Source organism: Ovis canadensis, chromosome 1 (assembly GCF_042477335.2).
Source record: "Ovis canadensis isolate MfBH-ARS-UI-01 breed Bighorn chromosome 1, ARS-UI_OviCan_v2, whole genome shotgun sequence".
NCBI classification, from domain to species: domain Eukaryota; kingdom Metazoa; phylum Chordata; class Mammalia; order Artiodactyla; family Bovidae; genus Ovis; species Ovis canadensis.
This window is the reverse complement of record NC_091245.1, coordinates 189,696,310-189,720,532: the sequence shown is the minus strand read 5'-3', so window position 1 is coordinate 189,720,532 and position 24,223 is coordinate 189,696,310. Positions and strand designations below refer to the sequence as shown.

Genomic DNA, 24,223 nt, shown 5'->3' with positions numbered 1-24,223 from the left:
TGTATCACTATTTTCTTAAGATTTTTTTAAAAAGATTTATTTATGGCCATGCTGGCTCTCGGTTCTTGTGCCGGGCTTTCTCCAGTTGCAGTGAGCAGGTGCTGCTCTCTATTGCGGTGCATGGGCTTCCCGTGGCTTCTCTTGTTGTGCAGCACTGGCTCTAGGGTACACGGGCTCAGTAGTTGCAGCACGTGGGTGGGCTCTAGAACACAGGCTCAGTAATAGTGGCTTACTTGCCCTGTGGCATGTGGGATCATCCCAGACCAGGGATTGAACCCACATCCCCTGCATTGGCAGGTGGCTTCTCAACCACTGGGCCACTGGGAAAGCCCTCAGGCTTTCAGCAGGTGCAACTTTGCCATAGCTTTTTACAAAATACTTATGAAGAATATTAAATATTCAGATGCTCTAGTGGCTGATTTTCCTGATGCCTGGTCCCCAGGCTGGGGAGCCTGACATGGGGCTCAGAACACTTACTCCTGTGGAAGAACTTCTGCAATATAACTGTTCTCCAGTTTGTGGGTCACTTACCCAGGGGGATACGGGATTTGATTATATTGCAGGTCTGCACCTCCTACCTGTCTCACGTAGTTCTTTATGTGTTTGGTTCCAGGAGGTATTTTCTTATAGGTTCCAGTTGTTTTTTTTTTTTTTCCTTATCGATGGTTATTCTGGAAATAGTTGTAATTTTGGTGTGCTGATGAGAGGAGGTGAACTCAGGGCCTTTCTACTCTGCCAGTTTGGCCACTCTCTCCCATCCCACATCATTTTGATTAGAAACCATGTCCCCTAAAACTTTCTTGATAAAATGGAAACAAACAAAATTTTTGAAGCAACATGATGTAGTACATACATGTACATTTTGAACACTATGTTTTGAGACATACCTTGCCATTCCAACAAGAAAGGTCACATTCATTGATGACAGCTGTAGATATTCAAAACTAGAATAAAAATAATCTCCAGTACATAGAGAAATATGAGAAATGAAAACCATGCTCTTTGAAGCCCTCGTAGCACAAGATGAAAAAAACCAAAAGATCAAGTGGAATAACTTCTGAAGAAAAGTCACTGAGTTTGGTCAGCAAGAGGTAATTAGTGATCTGAAAAAGTAACTTCAGAGAAATACCATGGTATGAAACTGAACTTTTTAGGCAGGGTTGAGAACAAATGGTTCAGGAGAATATAATTAGAGAAAAGAAAACTGGGCCATGTCTTCATGAATGAGTTATAGAGAGAGGTGCTGATGAATGAACAGGGTATCTTTTTTTCAAGAGATTTAAAGATGTCAAAAGTCAGTAAGAGGCAGAGTGAATGAGAAGTTTTCAGAAGTTAAAGGTGGTTGAGGGAGGCTCAGAAAGGTAGGAAAAGCAAGAAACCAAAGCCAGGGGGAGAAACTGGCTTCACGAAGAGTCAAGAAGTAATGTTTTAGATTCAGAGCTGCTGTCCCAGCAGCCACCACTCACTGAGGATTTGCACCTGAATCAAGCCCACTTGTGTATTGTACACATAGACAATAGAGCACAGCTGACTGGATTATTGTGTTCTTATATTCCCCAGGAGAGAGAGAGCTCCCATAGTGGAAGGAGTGTGGTCATTTAGTCACCGGGCACAACTCTGCTTCTGTGGCGACTTCGCAGCTCCTGTGTGTCAGCAGCATCTAAATTTCCAGTTGGCTTGAGATGGACACCGCAAGTTTGTATCTAACATCTTTGGCTTAGATTCTGAGAATCAGATGGAAGAATTTTATAAACAAAGTTTGAGGAGTTAATGACTGTTGTTTTAACCTTGGTACACACTGCATATTCAGGTAGTCAGACTTGTAATGAATCCTAACTGGGATGTGGTCCCTCAGGAACTTAGTAACCTGAGCCTTCAACTGGGTCACATTGCTCAGAACTGCGGCCATTCTCAAGGTGAGAACTCAGGAATCTTTAAGAGGAAATCAAACATGTCTCAGAGCAAGAAATCTATGGAGCACTATAGGGAAATTTCCATGGAACCTCGTCTCCCTCGATAGCATATCTAGAGGATCCCTTCATGTTATGAGTCCACTTTACTGCCCCCAAGACTGGTCCTGAGTGTCTTTGAGGGTTCACACAGAGATGGCACAGGAAATGTTCTAGCAATGTGCCCTCTCACAGGCTATTTATTGCAAGTGTACAAAGTCACAGAGAAGCACTTTTGCGCCAGTTTTATTCCTTTCCTTTGTTTTCATCTTGCTTTTTTCTTTTTCTTTTTTTGCCTGTATCTGTATATATATTTTTTATGTAGTATGTATCCATTAAAATCACTTTAAATGCTTTTGGGGAATAGCACAGTACATAAATAAGAAGTGAAAGGTACTGGCTTGAGGATTCTGTCCTAGATACCTATTTTGATGCATTTGAAATTAAACCTTCCCCGACTAAGTCTCAGAGAAGAGCCAGACCAACCCGATAGTTGTGGAGCCACCTTTCTCTTGGCACCATTTAGCCTTGCGGGGTGGGGATTTCCCAAGTAAAGGCATCCAGACAGGTTTTGCCACTCGGTGCCCCAGGAGGAAGGATCTGTGCCTCTCTGTAACAGGCCCTACATCTCTCTCATTTTCCTTAGCCCCCTCTGGTGTCTTCATGAATCCATTTGTGCTTCATGTAGAGACTCTCTCCTCCAGCAGACCATAAGGAGATGTCCTAAGATGAAGTGTGTGTGAATACATGTGTGTTCCTCAACAGTATCTTTATGTGTATGGCCTTAAGCTCATTTTAGATCCTTTTGTATTGACATCTATTTTTTCTCCATCCATTTTTCTATTAATTACATATTGGAGAAAACTGGTTAAATGCCTGCACTGGGCAAATGTTTCTTTGAGATCATTTTAATATCCATAATGTAACTGAGTCTAAATTGGCAAAATAGAAAAAAATTAAATTTTTAATAGATAATTCAGTAACTGAGAGACTTCTGGTCCGGACAAGCTGACATAGACCTCTTTTCCTCTGTTCCTCCTCACTAAACACAACTTTATAAATCCTAGAAATGTTACAAGAGACAAACAAGAAATCTGAAGAGTGCTAAGAAGAAAGTGAGCTGGTTTGGGAACCCAGGACCAGATGACAACACAGAGGCAGGGCATCTTGCGTCCCGCAACCAGCAGAAGGCAGCCACCCAGACCTGGTCTTTTCTGACTTCCCATCTGGCAACAGACGGTAGTCTAGTAGCTTGTTCTTTCCCCTGGATCTAGTGGAAGCCCCTCTTACAACCTCAGGGAAGAGGGACCTACTGGGAGTCCTGTCAAAAATAAGTGACCAGGGGAAGCATTCTCCTTCCCTGCTGAATCAGAGATTACTCTTTTCTATGGAGAGATGCTGATGTGGATGGGAGGACCCAGTAAGCAGGTGGCCCAACTGGAGAAACCTTAATTGACCCCAAGGGCCAGAGACTCCTCTGCCCAGAGATATGAGGGCTCTCTGGTGGAACCAGGAGAAAGAACCTGTCTCAGCTAGTAGCCTTATAGCTAGCAGCTGGGTCCAAGAAATCACTTTATTCTCCTCCCTGCCCAAAGAAACCTGGGTAGCTGGAGGTGGGGCGAGGGTTACTGACTGAAGACTTCCCCCACCCCCCTCCCTCATCAAGAGGTATCTTGGCAACCCAGCCAGAGGAAATTTCAACCCTCAGGCAGTCACAAAGTCTCTGAAAATTAAACAATTAGTGGAATCAGCCTACAAAAGTAGGCTAAGACTCATGTTAAACCTAAATAGAGTAACTTCCTGTGAAATATTTAGAACTCAGATTTTCATAACATTATGGACAAAATGTCCAGGGTATAAATCAAGAAACAAGAAAAATCACAACTTGAATGAATGCCAACACCAGGATGACTCAGATGTTGTAATTAGTCTGATAAGAATTAAAGTCAGGCATTATAGAAATGCTACAATAATCAATTACAAATTTACTAAATACAAGTATAAAAAATCACAGAAAAGAAATAGAAGTTATGCAAAAAAAAAAAAAAAACGGAAATTATAGAACTGAAAATAGAAATTTAAGACTTACTAGATGGGCTCACAGTAGAGTGGAGATGATGAATCAGTGAACATGAGGACAAAACAACAGAATTCACCCAATATGAAAAATAGAAAAGAGATTGGGAAAAAGTGACCAGAGCCTCAGGGACCTGTGGACTAATAACAAAATATCCAACATTCATATCATTGGAGTCCAAGAAAGCAGAGGAAAAAGAAAGAAGAATGAATAAACATTTGAAAAAACAATGACTGAAAACTTGCCAAATTTGATGAAAAACATCAACATAGAGATTCAAGAAACTCTAAACAGGATAAATCCCAAGAATCCATGTCAATACACATCATAATTAAACTTTTGAAAACTAAAGACAAAAAACCTTGAAAGCAGCCAGAGAAAAACAATGAAGTCCCTGTAGGGAAACACCATATGAACAGATTTCTCATGTGAGATCATGAAAAAGGAAATGTCAAAATATTTTTTAAGTGCTGAATGAAAAGAACTATTGACTCATAATTTTGTATCTGGCAAACCAGTTTTTAGAAATGGGAAAATAAAAACATTCACAGATGAAAACTAAAAGGTTTTGCGACTAGCAGATAAATCCTGGAAAGACTGGATAGAAGTTCTTGAAACAGAAAAAAAAGGATAAAAGGAAACTTAAGCATCAGAAAGCAAAAGAAAAAATAGGTTAGAAATATGAGTCCATACAATACATTCTTTTGAGTATTAGATAGTATTATAATTTGTTTCAGTCATAAAATATGATTTATAAAACCCCAAAGGGGAAAAAAAATCTTGCAAAAGAAATGGGAGTTATACAGTGAGTTAACAAAAATAGGAAAAGGTGAGGAAGGTAAAGAAACCTAACTGGAAGTGAGGTTTCTATACTTCCTTTTAAGTAGTAAACAGTGTGATACCAAGTACAGAGTTAGAAGTAGTATCCAGAGCAACCATATGAAAACTACAAAGAGATGAACTCAAAAGTGCTATAAATAAATCAACATGAAATCTGAAAACATGTTCAAGTAACCTGCAGAAAGGTAAGAAAGAGAATAAACAGCAACAACATCCAAAAGAAACAAGTAGGAAATAATAAAATCCTAAAGTGCTAACTAACATAATTGCCTTTGTTGTAAACTGTCTAAATATGCCAATCAAAAGACAGATTAGCAGAGCAGATTAAAATATTAAAAATAAATCCAACTATATGTTCCATATAAGAAATTCACTTTGTATTCAACTACAGGTAGCCTAAAGTAGGATGGAAAAGATACACCATGTACACATTAATAATAAAAATGAAAAGGAGTGACAGTATTAAAATCTCCTAAAGTAGACTTCATAGCAAAGAAAATTATCAGAGACAAAAAGATATTATATAATAGTTAAAGGATCAGTCTGTCAGGAAGACAGTATACTAATGTGTATAAACTAAACCATAGAGCTTCAAATACATGAGGCAAAACTGTTAAAGCTGAAAGGAGAAAGAGAAGAATCTACAATTATTGTTGGGAACCTTAACATTACTCCCATTCAGTAACTGATAGAAGTATTAGGCAAAAACATCTGAGCAACACAATCATCAAGATCTAATTAACATAAAACAGACCATCCAACAACAGTAGAATATAGTTTTCTCAATTTCTGTGGAACATTCACCAAGTAGAAAAAAAAACAAAACCCATAAAATATATCATAAAACAGACCTTGACAAATAAAATTGAAATCATAAAGCTTATATGCCCTGACTACAATGGAATCAAACTGGAAATCTGTAACAAAGACAACAGGAAACTCTCAAAATATTTGGAAACTAAGCAACATACTTCTAAATAATTATGGGTAAACAATAAGCCTCAATGAAAATTAAAAAGTAGATAGAACTAAATAAAAATTAGAACACAAAGTGTGTAGGAGGCAGCTAAAGCAGTACTGAGAGGGAAATTTATAGCACCAAATGCTTACATTTAAAATGAGGAAAGGTGTAATATAATTTAAATTCTTTCATCCAAAAACTAGAAAACAGAGCACAATAAACCCAAAACAAGCAGAAGGAATGAAATAATAGCAGAAAATAAAACTGGAAATAGGAAAACATTACTGAAAAAAAAACCCAAGAAAACAAAAAGTTCATTCTTCAAAAAAAAAAAAAAAAAGAATCAGTAAATTTGATAAGCCTCTAGCAAGACTGACAAAAATAGAACACATATTGCCTACATCAGGAATGAAATAGGATATATCATGCTAGATAGTGCAGCTGTTAAAAGAAAGGAATACTGCATATAACTATATGATCATAAATATGACAATGTAGAAAAAAAAAACAATTCCTTAAGCACCAAGATGATGAAATAGACAATCTGGATAGCCCTATGACCATGAAGGAAATTGAATTTTTAATTAAAAACTTTTCCAAAATGAAACTCAAAGCCCAGATAGTTTCACTGGACAATTCTATCAGACTTTTAAAGGGTAATTAAAACTAACTTTATACCTCTTCCAGAAAATAGAAGAGGGGGAAACATTTCCCACCTTATTCAGGAAGACAGTAGAGCCAGACAAAGATACAGTCAGAAAAAAAGAAAACTGCAAACAGTCCTCCTGAACTTAGGTGCAAAAATCCTTAACAGAATATTACCAAGTATTTTAATACACAAAAATAAGTATATACCATGAACAACTGGGATTTATTCTAGGTGAGTGTTAATCACTCAGTCGTGTCCGACTCTCTGTGACCCCACGGACTGTAGCCCACCAGGCTCCTCTGTCCATGGGATTTTCCAGGCAAGAATACTTGAGTGGGTTGCTATTTCCTTCTCCAGGGCATCCCTGACCCAGGGATTGAACCTGGGTCTCCTCCATTGCAGGCAGACTCTTTACTGACTGGGCCCCCAGGGAAGACCTGGGTGTTATGCAAGACTGATTACCAGAATAGTCAACCTTGAAAAGTACAATTGGAAGATTATATCTTCTCATTTTAAAATGTATTATAAAGCTATCATAATTGAGATAGTGTGATACTGACACAAGGACAGACATATTGGTCAGTGGCAAATAACTAAGAGCCCAGAAACAAATCCTTGTATTTATAATAAACTGATTTTTTTGCCAAAGCTATTTAGGCAACTCAGTGGAGAAAAAATAGTCTTTTCTACAAACCGCTGCTGGGTCATTTGCATAGCCACAAGCAAAAAGGTGGATTCGTTGCATACACAAGCAGTTAACTCAAAATGGACAACAGACCTAACTGTGAAAATTAAAACTACAACATCTAGAAAAAACTAGTTGGAATCCTTTGTGTCCTTGGATTAGTTAAATAGTTCTTAGATATGACACCAGTAGTATAACCCTTAAAAGAAAAATTTATAAATTGGACTTCATCAAAATTTAAAACTTTTGCACTTCAAAAGACACCATTACGCAAATGGAAATACAAGTCACAACGTAGAGAATATGATGACAAATCATATTTCTAACAAAATATTGCTAACCAGAATAAAGAAATCTCACAACTCAAGAAGATAAACAACCTAATTTTTAAAAATAGGCAAGATTTGAACAGAGATTTCACCAGAGAAAACAAAGATGGCTAATAAGCACATGAAAAGATGCTGTTTATTAGTAAAATAGAAATTAAAAAATGACAATGTAACACTACTTCACAACCACTAGAATGATGATAATAAAAGAATAATAAGTGAAGGCCTAGACATGGAGAAATGAAAATTGCTGATTGAAATGTAAAATGATGTAGCCATTTTAAAATGCCTTTTGGCAATCAAAAAAACATATCAAACATAAATTTACCATGCGACCCAGTAGTTTCATTCCCTGGCATATATCCAAGATGAACACTCTATTTGTGTGAAAACTTGAACGGTCATAGGGGCCTTATTTTTAATAACTAAAAGTGCAGTTAAAAATCTAAATTTCCCTCAACTGGTGAATGGTTTAAAATATAGTATATCCACACAATGGAATTCTATTCTGTAGTTAAAAACATATATATAACTGATAGGTGCTACAACATGGATAAACTTCAAAAACATGCTCAGTAGAGGATGCCAGATGCAAAAGACCACATACCATATGATCCAGAAAAGGTAACTCTAACAGAGACAGAAAGGAAATTAGTGGTTGCCCGAGCCAGGGGTGTAATAGGAATTGACTGCAAGTGGACAAGAGGTTCCTTTTTGGGGTGATGGAAGTATTCTAAAGTTGGATTATGGTGATGATTGTACTAAAAATCATTCAATTGTACACGTATAAGGAATGAATTCAATGGTATATCTACTGTGCCTCAATAAAAATCTTTAGTAGATGAATATCATTCCAAAATGTTTTCTATGCATATATAGAATGATAAAAATTCTTTTAAAACGTGTTCAGGTTTCCGAGGTGGCTCAATGATAAAGAATCTGCCTGCCAGTGCATGAGACGCAGGGGTTGCAAGTTTGATCCCTGGGTTGGGAAGACCCCCTGGAGGAGGAAATTGTAACCGACACCAGTATTCCTGCCTGGAGAATCCCAAGTACAGAGGAGCCTGGAGGGTTATAGTCCATAGGATCACAAAGTCGGGCATGACTGAGCAACTGAGCACGTACGCAACAGCAACCCATATTAAGAGGGATTCTGACCCACTGTTGCATATCAAGCAACATGGATACAACATGGATAAACTTCAAAAACATGCTCAGTAGAGGATGCCAGATGCAAAAGACCACATACCATATGATCCAGAAAAGGTAACTCTAACAGAGACAGAAAGGAGATTAGTGGTTTTCAAAGCAGTTGTGAAAGGTCTAGACTGTGCCCTGTGAAGAGCCATGAAAAAAGCTGAGAATCTTTAGCTTGCTAAATGCTTACTTGAGGCAACATGAAAATTCTCCCCATATAGCAAAAAGAATACTGCATAAAAGAGAGGTTTATGCTAATTCTAGTTAGCCATAAAGGAAAGAACCATGGTAGGCAGTTTCATAAAGAAAGCTTTTAGTTCAACATAAAGAATTGTCTGCCAGTTTTTCCCAAGTCAGTGTTCTGGAGAACACTATACCATATGAGGCTGAACAAAGAGTCTTATGTCTTTGCTGAAGGATTTCTCAGAATCTTTAATATCCAGGTGTTAAGAGGATGTAATATTCTTCATTTCCAAAATTTATTTGTCCAAAAAAACTATTAGCACTGTTAATATCTCTGAGATAGTAGTTCATAGAACAGATTGAGTTAAAGCTGCTGAAATGGGGACAGTATTTTCTGAAGAAGCAAACTCAGGGTCACATCAAGATATTTCTGGAGGGACTTGCCTGGTGGTCCAGCAATTAAGACAACACACTCCCAATCCAGGGGGCCTGGTTTCAATTCCTAGTCAGGGAACTAGATTCCTCATGCCATGACCAAGAGCCAGATTGCCACAATGAAGATCCCAAGTGCCATAACTCAGACCCAGCCAGTCAAGTAAATGAGTAGATAAACATACATAATGTTAAAAAGGTTATCTGTGGAAACTGGATAGTGTTGCTGCCACTTCAGCACTTCTGAAAACTTGGTAACCAGGACCAGAGTATTAAAGCTTGGGAAAACGGAACAACTTTTCTTGTTATGTCTACAATGTGAGACTGACTCAAAACAGTTCTAAATGAGAATAATGGAGCAAAACCAATGGAAATGAGACTTTCTAGGACAGCTATTCTGAACTTTTCTCCCAGCAATACTTTCCCCCAGAAGTCATTATATTCCCATGTCTGTCCACTGAGTCATTCACTGTGTGCAAGGTATTATTTCTTAACTTTTTTCACCAACACAGCAACAAACAAACAAAACCCTGTCATATTCTATCACTTCTTCCTTCAACTCCGGATTTTGCTAGAATCCTGATACGGGACTATGTCCTGCATTGAGCACTGCCATTTTAGAAGCTCAAACCTAGAGTACTGGGTTTACTAGAGTATTAACTTTTTTTTCATAAATAGGGCATTTAAAATTTGGGGGGAAAGTAAAACAGGAAAAAATATCAAAACAGATCCACTACTTTGAAGCTGAAGGAAGTACCAGTAAGAAAGGAAGTTGTTTTCATAAAAAATACTGTTATTATTAAATATTTGTAGCAATAAATACAAAGAAGGTAAAGGCACCCCATTCCAGTACTCTTGCCTGGAAAATCCCATGGACAGAGGAGCCTTGTAGGCTGCAGTCCATGGGGTCACGAAGAGTCAGACACGACTGAGCGACTTCACTTTCACTTTCATGCATTGGAGAAGGAAATGGCAGCCCACTCCAGTGTTCTTGCTTGGAGAATCCCAGGGACGGGGGAGCCTGGTGGGCTGCCGTCTATGGGGTCACACAGAATTGGACATGACTAAAGCGACTTAGCAGCAGCAGCAACAGCAGCAAAGAGACAGCAGCAGGAGCAGCAGCAGCAGCAATAAATAAGATAATATAATAAAAAGGTGGGCCAACAACACGGAAAATGAGGGTTGGAAAATGATAATTAGTGTCTATACAGTTGTCCACAGGTGGGCATAATCTAGAGTTAAAACATTATAGTCCCTAAGAAAAGCATATACTGTATAAGAATTGTTCATCAGGACTTCTACAGTTTATACTTTTCTGTTTTGTAGAACCATGTTTACTGTCTTTAATTTGGTTTCCAAGGACTTATCAATACTGAGAAAGGGGTGTTTGGATTAGTAGATAAAATACTGTAATTATCAGAAAGATATATCTTATCCTGTGTGTTAATAAAATATCATTTTGTCTTTTATTATTTGTACTGAAAATTTTACTACAGTCTTACTAAACCTGAATAGCTGACAAGTCAGGCCCTGGATGAGACCACACCAGACATATCAATTCTTGAAGTCCTTGTAAACAACAAATACACTGTTAATGAAGACATCTGAAAATACCATTTCTCTGTTATTCTGCAATTTGGCCCTAAATCAGCACTTCTCTAAATGGCAGGTAAAAGAATTCCTACAGAACTTGGATAACCACAAAGATCAATCTCAATTATACATTTGTGTTTTTGGAGATGCCAGGCCAGCTGCAGCAAAACCACACAAGGTTTATTGAGTTCAGTGACATATAGGAAGACATGAAGACTCAGGGACCTTGCTTTAATGTACTGAAAAACCCAGTCCTAGAACTGCCTCTATCATCAGAGAGAAGTGAAGGAGATCAGTTCATTGTGATGCTGTTCTCTCTTCCAACCAAGATGCAGTAAAAAATGCTTGATGATGGTGATGGCCAAGACCAGAATCAGGAACTAGGGTCTGGGCAGAGTCTAGGGAACCATTAGAGCCTTGTCTTCTTGGTTTCCAGGTTGATCATATTTCCCTGGATTTGGGGCGTCTGCTTATCTGCTGACCCCTGAACATCCTCTGGCTTTAAAGGAACATGGTAGTATCCCATGATGGAGAAGATCAGGCAGACCACCAGCATGAGGCAGGAAAAGAAAATGAATTCGGCCCACTGTTGGAAGAAATACATATAAGAGAAAAATATGGAGGACCTGATACTAAGCTGATCTTTCTAAGATGAAGACTGAGGAGCAGACTGACCCAGGGTGACCAGTTTGGGAAGAGCTTTGGTAGGAAAAGACAGGACTAATTGGCCTCTCCTCACATGGGCCTTTGGTGGCCATTATTGCAGCTTACATGTCTATTTCCTGGCAAAGTCTATGTTTAAGACAGAGGGCTGAGTGGGGAATGTGGCAAACAGAGGGGTGGGGGAAGGGCAGCAGAGGAAGAGGGAGGGAAATCCTTGGGTAGACACGTGCTCCTGCTTCTCTTAGTACATACCTGGGCCAGGCCACTGAACTGTGCCACAATAAGCACGATGATATTCCCAAATGCTATAGTCAACAACCAGGCTGCCTGGACTACAGACTTCATGCTAGAGGGAGCCTAGAGAGGACACAAATTTGTGACTAAAGAAACTCACTACACCACCCTCCTGTACCAAGCATCTATCCGGAAAAGTTCTCCCACCCAAACTTCCAGATTTGAACTTCCCCCTCTAAGTTCAGCATTCACATTGATTCAGGGAATATGTTTATAGTAATCGAACATAGTAAAATGATTCAGGTAATAATTTTCATAGTAACAAGATGGCACTCTTAACTGAATATTTTAATTCATTATAGCATATAATCTTCATTATAACCCTAAGGGAAAAGTTCTATTACTATTCTTATTTTACACATAAAAATAGCTTTAGAGAGATGATAATTCACTTGCTAAAGGTTATACAATAGGTATGCAGCCAAAATTTGAACATGGGCAGTTTGATCCCACAGTCCTTAATGTTTTAAATATCCCTTTCTGGTTTTAAATATCCCTTTCTGGATCCTAAACAGCATGGATCCAGCCTGCCATGTTCCTGGAGGTCAAGCTGATTCTCTGCTTAAGATCGTAAGGAATCTAAAGCCCCAAATAATGGAGGTCTTGGCCACAGTCACATAACTAATTAAGACAGTGTCAGGATTAAAACTCCATCCTCTGAGCAATAGCTCCACCTCCACTTTCCACTTGCAAAAACCTACCTGAGAATAAGAAAACTCAAGTCCTGTGACAGAGAACATGACCTCCCCAGCTGTAACAAGGGCATATTGTGGTAGCTGCCATGCGATGGACATTTTGTTGGCTGGGATGTATTCCATCTTCCAGGCCTGAGGGCCCTGATTGGTTCTCTTAGTGAGGGAAACAAGAAATGGGCTTGTTAGGAGTCTTAAGTAAATATTCCTGGCCTATGGCATTTATGATCTTGTATCCATCTCCTCATTGTATTGTCATTCTTGTGGTACCATGAAGAAACTGAGCAATTTCTACACAATTTCAGGTTTTTTAAATTCCTTTTGGTAACACCACTCACTTGGCTGGCTTCAGTCAATCAGATACCATTATTGCAGAGCCCTTAAATGGCAGACTATTTCATACTACAGTATCCCATCATTTTTACCTACTGGGTATTTTGATTCTGGCTAATATTTAAATGTGAAATGGCATCTGAATTATACAAACAATGAATTTTCAGAAAAGCATGTACTTAAAAATGCTTAATTCTTTGTTCAATTTTCTATGTAAGTACAATTAAAATATTTCTCACATTTTCCATTTAAATATTTATTTTAGTAAAATTACTTTTATCAGAATATTATAATATCAGAATAATATCAGAAATTATTTTCTTGGTAACTCTTACACTGAAGATTTTATTGATCAATTTTTAAAAATCCATATCAAATACCATCTACTATTTTGTATTCTATTTACTGGCCATTATTTTTAAACTCACACATAAAAATTTTGTCCAAAAGATGCAACTTTCCTGTAAAATTTTGGTCAAAAAGAATCTTTTCAGGGTCAATATTTTGTTATTAATGTTACCAAATATACATGATTCTACAATCTTTTTTTAAAAATTAGTTTCACTATATGAAGGTTTTTAGCTGAGTTGGTTTTCTTGTATATAGATTGTATTTAGTAATATTTATTATAATAAATGGAATTTTTGAAATTATATATTTCCTTGGAGTAAAACCAAGTTATTAGGTAGTAAATGTTATTAGATAGTAGGTATAATATCTGGCTATATCATGAGATTAATAATAGCAGAGACAGAAAGTAGACAAGTGGTTGTCTAGAGCTGGGGAGTTTGGGAGGAAATGTTGAGTGACTGCTAATGAGTATGTGGCTTCTCTTTGGAATGAGGAAAATGTTCTAAAATTATACAATTCTGAATTTATTAAAAACCACAGAATATATATTATTAAAAACATATTCTGTATGTATTGAATATACAATATATATTTAATATGTTACCTTTACATTTAAAACCATTATATACTTTAAGTGGGTGAAATGTATGATATGAATTATATTTCAATAAAATATAATAAAAATGGAATACTAAAGATATCATGCTAACTAATTATATTAATAAAACTTTTTAGATGATTCTCAACACACTTCAAGAAATTTTCATCTTTTTCTTACTCATTGTCCACTTTTTATATTTAATACAATGTCAAAAGTAATTAATTAAAATTGGAATCAAGGTTGACATCAGAATTAAAATTCAGAGGTATCATGCCTAATTGCTGACACAATTGCTTTTGAGGGACCATAGTTACCTTTGTGTAGAGATTGACATTTGCTACCAATCTTGGTATTTCAGACTGTGATATGCTAGCAGATCAGTTTTCTAGGAGCTAGGGAAATCACATGTGAAGTCAGTCAAGAAGACCAAAATAATTGTTTTCTTGGTGCCATAATGAGACTGGAGCAGACCATGTCACCTCACAGCAATGATTCAAGGTAAATTATGTCTACCATTTCCCAAGACCTTGGGCCTCTTGCCAGTGTTCTTTTATGTCCTCTATTGAGATCTTAGGAGTTTTTTAAAGTCACTGTAGTAGCTATTGAAGAGTTGACTCATTGGAAAAGACTCTGATGCTGGGAGGGATTGTGGGCAGGAGAAGGGGGTGACAGAGGATGAGATGGCTGGATGGCATCACTGACTTGATGGACATGAGTCTGGGTGAACTCCAGGAGTTGGTGATGGACAGGGAGGCCTGGCGTGCTGCAATTCATGGGGCCGCAAAGAGTCGGACACAACTGAGCGACTGAACTGAACTGAACTGATAGAAGCTATCACCCTACACTAGAAGTAAGTGAAAGAGTCATTTCCTAGGTAGGTTGATAAGAAGTCCAGTGTCCCCAAGGAGGAGAAAAGGGTCTGGGTCTCTCAAGGAGGAAATAGGGCCTGGAATTCTCAAGGAGGAGAAAAGGACAACCTTTTGTTTTTTTCTTTAAGCCCAGAGATGATTGCACTACAAAACAATTCATGTTGCTCAAGGATATGTTTTTGCTTAAACTCTGTAACAACAATGTATCCTGCTTGAGGACCTGTTTCTCCTTGAGAACCTTCTGACTAATCCTGTCATTTTAAAATGTATATTATGGGAGTGGGTCTGGTAAGACCTTTACAACCTTGAGACATTCTTTTGATTTACTGTAATAACCAATTGAAAAAATATATAGCTTCCTTGCTAAGACTAGCAAGGGGGGCACTCTTCGTCCCCCTTCTGATGTCTATGTCAGAAGCTTTCTCTGTCCCTTTTTCACTTTAATAAAACTCTGCTACACTAAAGCTCTTGAGTGATCAAGCTTGGTCCCTGGTCCTGAAGCTATATCTTCTTCTTCAGAGATCACAAATCCGACATTGTTCACCATAAGCCATCATAAGTATGTGATGCTGTCTTGCCATAGAGTAAGATACAGATAGATATAGATTATATATAAATTTAGATATGGTATAGTTACATAGATACAGATACAGATAAATGGAAGAATAGAGTAAGAATGGTCATGAGCTACTTACATTTGTAATAACAAACAGATAAGCTGTACCAAAGTCTAGTAGACCCAAATTCAGTGAAAAATCCTCATTTTTTGTTCTACAGTGCACCACAGGATATCTGGAACAGGACAAATTTAGATTAGACGAAACATTACAGTTTAGAAAAGCACCTCCATTTCTGGTGGAAGGAGTGATTTTGTCTCTCTATTGATGGTGAATCGAGCAGCAAAGCTACCCTTTCTCTTTGAGGAAAGGAGTCTCAGAGTGAATTTCTTTTCTACAGAAAAGAATAAGTTCTTTTCTATGCCTGATCTGAGATTTCATTGCCTGTTCAGTAAGGTTTTTTTTAACCTTAAACCTGAATGCAAAATGCATAAATTGCCTTTTATTGTGAACTTAAGACTCTAAGTCTTCTAAGTCTTATGAATTTTTCTGAGCATTATGAATTAGTGGAATAGCATAAAACAGTGAATCTGAAAGGATAAGCTCAAAGTAACAAGGTGTTCATAGGAGTTACCAAAGGGTAGGAGTGGGAGCCAATGATAAACTGGCAAACCTCCAGGAGATGGTCTTGTTAAGCATGCACAACAAGCATGGTTTCAATATATCTGTGCAGAAAAACAAGAGACTGAGGAAAAGAGTTAAAGGCTGAAACAGAGAAGGAGTATGTCTATATTTACAATTAGCTGAGATATACCTAATCTGCCCATCTATACACAAAGAAAGTATTTAAAAATCAGTTGTTAGTAAAAGTAAAATGTCCACAGGGTAGTGCTCTTACTCTCCTCTTTGCACAGTTCTGTAAGTAGACACACCATAGTCTTCAGCAACAATGAGGGATGCATCTGTACCCAGGGAGACACTGACCTCTTCATGCAAAGTGTTAACAAACCTAAGGATAATAGAGACATTGTTAGAAATCAGACAAAATCTCCCACCTGATAAATGGGCAGGGGCCTTTTCTGTTTTGTTTATTGCTATATGCCTAGTGCCTAGAACAGAGGCTGGCACATAAAAGGTACATGATATATATTGTTAACTGAATGAATAAATGAACTCGCACATAAGGAATTAGTAGTCTTAGCTGTCCCTATCTTTTTCTTTCCTTGGGTGCTAGCTTTTTGTCTGCCACACTCTTACCTGATCTTCGCTAGGATGACACTATTGTGATTACTCACGGCACTCCGAATCTCCTCAACTCACCACTGGTGCAACCAATTTCTTTCCCTTTTGTAATGATGGAATTCATCAATTGAGACTCCATAAGAAAAATAATTATGTATATGTAAATACATACTGCTGCTGCTGCTAAGTCGCTGTATTTATATAAAACTGATACTTCATCCTCTTATAAATGAAGTCTGATTTGCTTTATGCAAAACTCAGACTCCAGCTCACAGAAGGTTGAGCTTTCATTGTTTTGAGTCTTCAGACAAACTTGAACTCTTCCAGAACCATTTTTTTAGTCTTTTGAACCCGAGCCCCCAAATTGGTCCCTCAGTTTGGATTTTCGGTAGCATTTGTGTTAGTCCCTGGCCCATGGGATTAGAAGGTCAGTTCTCTCTAAAACCCTTGATGTTGATTCCTGGGCTTTCAATCATCCTGCACTAACCCAGAAATTGCTTCATTTCATCCTTTCTGGAGGTTTCCATTGCTCTTTGAACCAGGGAAGTCCTGGCCTCACTGTTGTATGACTTATTTGGCTCTGTTTACTTTTTCTGAAGCATATGTGCTGCTGCTGCTAAGTCACTTCAGTCGTGTCCAACTCTGTACGACCCCATAGATGGCAGCCCACCAGGCTCCCCCATCCCTGGGATTCTCCAGGCAAGAACACTGGAGTGGGTTGCCATTTCCTTCTCCAATGCATGAAAGTGAAAAGTGAAAGTGAAGTCGCTCGGTCGTGTCTGACTATTAGTGACCCCATGGACTGCAGCCCACCAGGCTCCTCCGTCCATGGGATTTTCCAGGCAAGAGTACTGGAGTGGGTGCCATCGCCTTCTCCCTGAAGCATATGTAAAAGCAGATTAATATGACTGTTCCAGCCTTCAGTGACATTCAACATTTCATTAAAAGTTCTCTAAAATGCTGTTCTCTACAGCAACCATCTAATCTTGATGGCCATAGACATATGCATCTATATCATGTCAGATTCCTGCCCCAGTAAGTAGGTGACCTCTTCACGGCTCCATCTCTGTAATTGTCCCATGGTGCCTAATAAGACCTTCAGCTTTATCTAGATTCAAAACCAAGTCTTTTGAATCCAAGTATGTTACCCTTACTAAACCATGATGCTTATATATGTTTATTTTAAACTTTACTTTAAAAACACAGTAACTATAAAAGATGTTCAACTACCAGTAATGAAGGGAGGATTATTTGCTTACTTCTAAATTTCTCTCTGGTGATCACAGAGAGGATAGTACTCAATTATTTTCTTAAGAGCCAGGTAAGTGGATAACATGCAGCAGAAACAATTTATGTGGCAGAGCACAGAGGGCGTTCATAGACACAGGGTCATCTTGGAGTACCACATGAAAAAGCAAGCCAGAAGACTTGGTTTTGAATCTATTCCTCTCACTTCCCTGGGGAAATGTGTTCTGACACCAATGCTCCTGATATTCTAGGAGACAGAATCCTAGTACGAGACAAGCAGACTGTGAAGTTTCTTTATGTGAAGCCCCACAACTCAGAAGAGACCCCAGATTCAAGAGAACAGAGAGGCCTGGGTCTCCTTGACATCCAAACCTCATGGCTGTCATCCCATTAGTTGTTTTGTTTTCTTCATCCTTCACCTACAATAGAGGGAAGTAAAAGTCAGTTACAGGTGACTAGAGGGAACTGATAATCATAAAATTTGATCATCAGATATATCCTTGGTAAGATATTGATGAATCAGTCTTCATACTCTAAGATAATTAGAAACTAGGCCATTCGTCAACTTACCATCATGCTAGAAATAATTTTCCCATCTTCTCGAATGATCAGAGTGTACCACATTTTCTCCTCCACAGGGTGCTCAGTGTAGACAGACATATTGTGATATTTCAGTTGAAAGTGGAAATTCTGGCTTCTTGTCTTCAGGTGGAGTTTGGAATAGTGTGGCATATTCTGCAGAATAAAGAGCCTGTCACATTCACCTTCTACCCCACCTTGAACACTGCAGTCTTATAGTACCCCAGGGCAGGTGACCTCATCAGATACTTTCAACATTACCCTTTAACCTCCTAATTCCATTTCTAGGAATATACTATAAGAGTAATTAGAGGCATGAATGAAGATTTATGAGTGAGGATATTCATTATAGAAATATGTATAATAATAAAAAATTGAATGCCTATTAAGGAAATATTTTACTAAACCATGATATACCCATAGAATGGAATATTATGTATCCATTCAATTCACATTCTCAAAGTTTATCTAAGGACATGGGAAAGTCCTTTTGATGACGATCGTGCTAAGGAAAAAATCAAGGTCAATACAGCATATAGTGTTTCAAGACTTTTTAAAAAGTAGTTTGTTTACTCATTTATTAAAAAAAATGCTAAAGCTAACTATGATTATCTCTGTGTGATGGATTTATAGGTGATTTTTCGATCTTTTGACACAGTCCCCAATTTTCAACAGTAAATGTATATTACTTTTATTATTTAAAATATTTTTAAATGAATATTTCAGAATATGTATAGTATAGCAGTGAAAATATGTAAGCCAAACTCTTCAACAGGGTGTGTGTTAGGAGGCAGTTTGAAATAATAAGACAAATTACAACCTATTGAGAGCTTACAATGTTTCAGACACTATGCTAAACACTTTATATATAATATTTATTCTTACAACAGTTTATGACATAAAAAGTGTTGCCATTTTACAGATGCTAAAGTTGAGACTTATAGATAAAATAACTTCTTCAGGGTCTTACAGTTAGGGAGTGGCAGAACCAGGAACTGGACTGGGGCATTTTGACTTCATAGGTGCATGCTGTAAACAAACCACTGTATATGCTGCTACTTTGGCACATAATCTGAATGTGTTTCTAATTCAATCGTCCATACGTCACCTGAAAGGATTTGATGGACTCTGCCAACAGAGTATTATTTTCATCACCCAGCACTGTTACTTTGACCTCATCATCTGCTAGATTCAAGACTTGTAGGAAAATCTCTTGGGAATTTGGCTGGCATGTGGCCATTTCCTTAGGAGAGAGAATATGTATTAGAAATACTAGCAAATAACCCTTCAAATACAGTGAGAACACATATTTCAGTCCTATTTCGATAGCCAAGTTTATCTAGTCAAGAGGACACAGTTTTCTATCTCTAAAGAGCATTTAGCTTTGAAGGCTCTAAAGGCAGCTTGGAGGAGGAAATTCCAGCTCAGTGTAGCGAGCACTGATGCCAAGTAACAAACTCCATGCTTTTTTGACTCAGTTGTGGCCCCGTACATCACTCCCCAACAGTGGCTATTCAATCTGCCAAAATATATTTGAATGTCTGGTAAGGTATGAAAGAAATAGTTCTATATCTTGTATACTGGTGTTTTGGAAATTCCTAGACAATGTACTCTACATCACTCAGGTGGAAGGTGGGCTTCATTTGGCATCGCTGCTCTACCTCTATATCTACTCATTTACCACAAACACTTATTATGCACCTTTTTAAAAACAGCTACTGTGGTAGAGCCCAGTGAATCCAGATTGAACAAGTCAGAGAAATGAACACAACAGATTTCATCCTGCCCTCATGGAGCTTAAGATTTACTATACTCACATTAATTTTTATCTCTACAGCAGCAGCAACTGCAAAGCCCAGGCATGCTAGGATCATACCAACAGTCATTTTCCTAAGTGATCTGAAGAGGAAACAGAGAGGCAGTCATACCTAAACTGTAGATTTTAAAGAATAAAATCTAAACTTCCTAAGCTTACTTAATTTGTTCTCAATTACTTTCAAAGTATTTCCTAGTACTCCCCTTCATATATCCTCCTTTCTACCTTTACTTGAGTCACACTGAACTGTTCCTTTCTACCTTTACTTGAGTCACACTGAACTGTTCTTTGTAACACACCAATTTTTCCCTCTTTGTTTATGATTGTTTTTCTATCCACTATGTCATAATTACAAAAATAATAGTAATATACCAGATTCATTGAACATTTACCATATACCTGTCACTGTATATTATTACCTTTTTTTCCTCTTCTTCAGAAGACTTTCTTGACCCTAGCCACTCTCATCCATCTCTGCATTTCCCTGGCACTTTGCTTCCATTCTTAGAACACTTAACATAATTCATCATTTTCAATAATTAACCTTGCATATTTTCTAGCTCCCTTACTAAAAAGTAAATTTGTAAGGAGCAAGATTTGTGCTTCTACATTTCCATAGCACTTGGTACTGAACTCAATAAACTGCTCAATAAATGAGTAAATGACAAACAGTCATTTGAATATGGTGAGTGGCTATCAAAAGGAAATTGCTATTAAATCAGAAAATATAGAAGACTTAAGATCCTCCTCTGTCAAACTTTCCAAAGAATAACACTTTTATTTAGAACAGGGGGAAAGCAGTAATTAGGGACAATTCTGTCCTCTTCTGAGGTCCCTCATTTGTTTCATAGGGACAGTAGGAGATTTAAGGGGATTAGTTTTCATCAAAGGCTTTGGATTTCTTTGAAGAGGCAACTTTCAAGAACAAAGCAACAAGCTGGTTTAGAAGCCTAATCTCATATTTTTGACTTTTCATAAAGTATAGCCCTAATCCTTCAACATCATGTATGTAAGTCTGCAGTAATGGATTGGACTCTCTGTGACAAGTATTAATTAGATCTAATTCCTGTTCTCCAGTATTGTTGTGCTTAGTCACATCCAACTCCTTGCAACCCCATGGACTGTAGCCTGCCATGGGATTTTTCAGGCAAGAACTACTGAAGCAAGTTGCTATTTCCTTCTCCAGGGGATCTTCTTGACCCAGGAATCGAACCCACAGCTCCTGTATCTCCTGCATGCAGGCAAACTGTTTACCTGCTGAACCATCAGGGAAGCCCTGTTCTCTGGCATTAATAGGCATTTAATCTATCATGGCAGAGAAGGCAACGGCACCTCACTCCAGTACTCTTGTCTGGAAAATCCCATGGACAGAGGAGCCTGGAAGGCTGCAGTCCATGGGGTCGCTGAGGGTCGGACACGGCTGAGCGACTTCACTTTCACTTTTTACTTTCATGCATTGGAGAAGGAAATGGCGACCCACTCCAGTGTTCTTGCCTGGAGACTCCCAGGGACGGGGGAGCCTGGTGGGCTGTCATGGATAAACAGAAGCAGAAAAATGATAAAACAATCACTAAACAAAAAGGACAGTGACTCTTTATCAAACTGGACAAATATAGAGTCAGGCTGGAGCAACAAAGGCATAGTGAGCACTTACGTGAAGTTAATGCCACACTTGGAGACCAGACGATAAATGACAAGGTCAAACAGTGGGATGAAAATAACAATCAAAAAGGGACTTAGCACCTGTAACGCCATGGTAAAAAGATTAGTTCCAAGTGTTTTTCTATTATGGGTGTGAGCATGTGCTCTCATTCGCATGTGTGCACACTCTCTCACATCCAAACACACTTTCATCAACGATGTACAGAATGACTCCACATCTTTCAGTCCCTTTACACCCAAGACTTTATTTCCCCTGCACAGCACATTAGCTTCCAAATATCCCAAGGAACCAATTTCACTCTAAACCTGTTTTTCTGTCAATTGATTAGGAGCTCTTCCCTCCCATTTCATTTATCTCCTCCAGTTCCACAGCTAAGAGGAAAATGTCATAGTCAGGAGAAAGGAAGGAAAGAAAGAAGAATTGGGATTGTTGAAGAAGCAGTTAAAAAATAACCAGAAGTCACCAACAAGCAGAGTCTCTGAATTTGTTGCTTATGAAACTAAGTTGTACATTTGCTTTGACAATATTTCCATGATACTTGACATGGAAATAAATCCAGTGTTTACACTTACCTTGTGAGCTCAAAATTCAGTCTCCCTGAAGTTGAGTAGGAGCTACTTACTAACAGAGAATGTAAAAGAGAAGTGTGGGGCTTAAGAATATTTTCATTCCTATGTTTAGCCCTCCTCAGCATACAAGGAAAAAAACATCAAATTATGGTTGGTAATCCTCCTACTACATGTTGAGTTATAGATGAGGGAAGAAATAAGTACCTGGGAATATAGAGAAGTCTCTTACCTGTATCTGGTCAGGCTGAAGCACAAAAAACCCCTGAAACATGATAACAAATCACATTAAGATAATGGCCTAAAGACAAACAAAGTCTAATCAACAAAATCAACAATATTGATAATTAGCAGGTGAGAAGCATAACATAATATCCATCAGGTCTTTTGTTCAGGACTACTATTATCCTTGTAGGAGTATGTGGGGGAATAGGCTAGAGATGGCTTTAGGCTATGGCTTCTGAAGGCAGATGGGCATAAGGGAGAATCTTATTTTCTGTGAGCTATGCTTTCTTTAACTTGAAAGAGAATAGAGTCAGTGTGTTTTTATTAATCCCAGTGACTGCAGTCATAGGTGGTAATAATGTGAAGAACAAAAAGGTATGATGGTTACGGTGACGTCTCCCATTGACACACAGTGTTTCTAAAGTTGTTCTCCAAAGGGTCAAAAAAGAAGACAACCAGGTAAGTCCTGGACAGTCAGAGGAAGGGAAAATGTGAAATTATATTAGGGAAGCTTCAAACAGACAAGCTAATAAAACCCTGGCGTTATTCCTCTCTGCCCTCTTCATAACTGAGATGGCAGGAGAACGTATAACAATCTAGACAGTGGGAACAAATGAGGAAGAGTTTGTCAATGTATGGAAATTAGAAAAATAAAAAATTATGTTTAAAATTTTTCCATTATTTCTGTATTGATGTACAAAATATCCCCCTCTGGATCCTCTGTTGTGAGCCCTGCCTGAGATGCGTCAATTGTGTTGTGTTCTTATTGCTCAGTTGCTAACTTGTGTCCAATTCTGCCACCTAATGGATAGCAGCACGCCAGGCTCCTCTGACCTCTATCTCCCAGAGTTTGCTCAAATTCATGTCTACTGGGTTGGTGATGCTATCTAACCATTTCATCCCCTGCCCCATTCTCTTCTTTTGCCTTCAGACTTTCCCAGCATCAGGGTCTTTTCCAAGAAGCTGGCTCTTTGTATCAAATGGGCAAAGTATTAGAGCTTCAGCTTCAGCAACAGTCCTTCCAATGAATATTCAGGGTTGATTTCCTTTAAGAATTGATTGGTTTGATCTCCTTGCAGCCCAAGGGCCTCTCAAGAATCTTCTCCAGCACCACAATTTGAAAGCATCAATTCTTTGTCACTCAGCCTTCTTTATTGTCCAGCTAGTTGTGTTGTAGCAGCAATCAAACCTGCTGTGCCCTGGTCAGGCTTAGATAAAAGAAAATATCCATGCCCAGGCTTTATCACTTCATTTGCTATCCTCTCAATGCTTCCTGTATACACTGAAAACTTTCCATCCTTACATTTCTGATTTCTAAAGATAAGATTCTGCCTTTTATTTCCAGACTCTCTTTACTTTGTTTACCTACTCAGTATCTTCATGCTAAAAGCATCTCTTATAATTTTATGTCACTTTTCAGGCAAAAACATAAAGAAATTTTTCCTTAGTGTGGATTAAAAAGAAAATGATATTGGAAAAAATCTCTTCTACTCACCAAATTCCCATTCATCCTGGTGGCTTGCAAAGTCCATCGTGAGCCCTATGGCAAACAGATGCTATTAGAGGAAATCCCTTTCCTTTGAGAGAGAAGGGGCTGGAAGAACAGGTAGTTTCCAAAAGAACTATTCT

At 38.1% G+C, this 24,223-nt stretch overlaps 2 protein-coding genes across 11 annotated transcripts in view; one reads left to right on the top strand and one right to left on the bottom strand.

Annotated features, from left to right (window-relative positions):
• The window catches only part of ILDR1 (immunoglobulin like domain containing receptor 1), a 35,162-nt gene extending 30,514 nt beyond the window's left edge, over positions 1 to 4,648 (top strand). For 2 of the 4 annotated variants that reach the window (XM_069555669.1, XM_069555695.1), the window contains one exon: positions 1,561 to 4,648. In XM_069555669.1, the coding sequence (XP_069411770.1) occupies positions 1,561 to 1,602 (42 nt within the window). In that variant the 3' untranslated portion in view covers positions 1,603 to 4,648. The remainder of the gene's footprint in view (positions 1 to 1,560) is intronic. The other 2 variants (XM_069555702.1, XM_069555677.1) reach the window with 2 other exon arrangements.
• Positions 1 to 24,223, bottom strand: part of SLC15A2 (solute carrier family 15 member 2) — a 131,966-nt gene that overhangs the window by 13,369 nt on the left and 94,374 nt on the right. For 6 of the 7 annotated variants that reach the window (XM_069555389.1, XM_069555396.1, XM_069555416.1 and 3 more), the window contains 12 exons: positions 24,090 to 24,134; positions 22,602 to 22,634; positions 21,795 to 21,883; positions 20,142 to 20,223; positions 19,433 to 19,567; positions 18,316 to 18,480; positions 18,118 to 18,164; positions 16,154 to 16,264; positions 15,394 to 15,490; positions 12,554 to 12,700; positions 11,811 to 11,915; positions 11,055 to 11,481 (listed from right to left, as the gene is read on the bottom strand). In XM_069555389.1, coding sequence (XP_069411490.1) covers positions 11,305 to 11,481; positions 11,811 to 11,915; positions 12,554 to 12,700; positions 15,394 to 15,490; positions 16,154 to 16,264; positions 18,118 to 18,164; positions 18,316 to 18,480; positions 19,433 to 19,567; positions 20,142 to 20,223; positions 21,795 to 21,883; positions 22,602 to 22,634; positions 24,090 to 24,134 — 1,233 coding nt within the window. In that variant the 3' untranslated portion in view covers positions 11,055 to 11,304. Of the gene's footprint in view, positions 1 to 11,054; positions 11,482 to 11,810; positions 11,916 to 12,553; positions 12,701 to 15,393; positions 15,491 to 16,153; positions 16,265 to 18,117; positions 18,165 to 18,315; positions 18,481 to 19,432; positions 19,568 to 20,141; positions 20,224 to 21,794; positions 21,884 to 22,601; positions 22,635 to 24,089; positions 24,135 to 24,223 lie in introns of those variants that run through there. The other variant, XM_069555407.1, reaches the window with a different exon arrangement.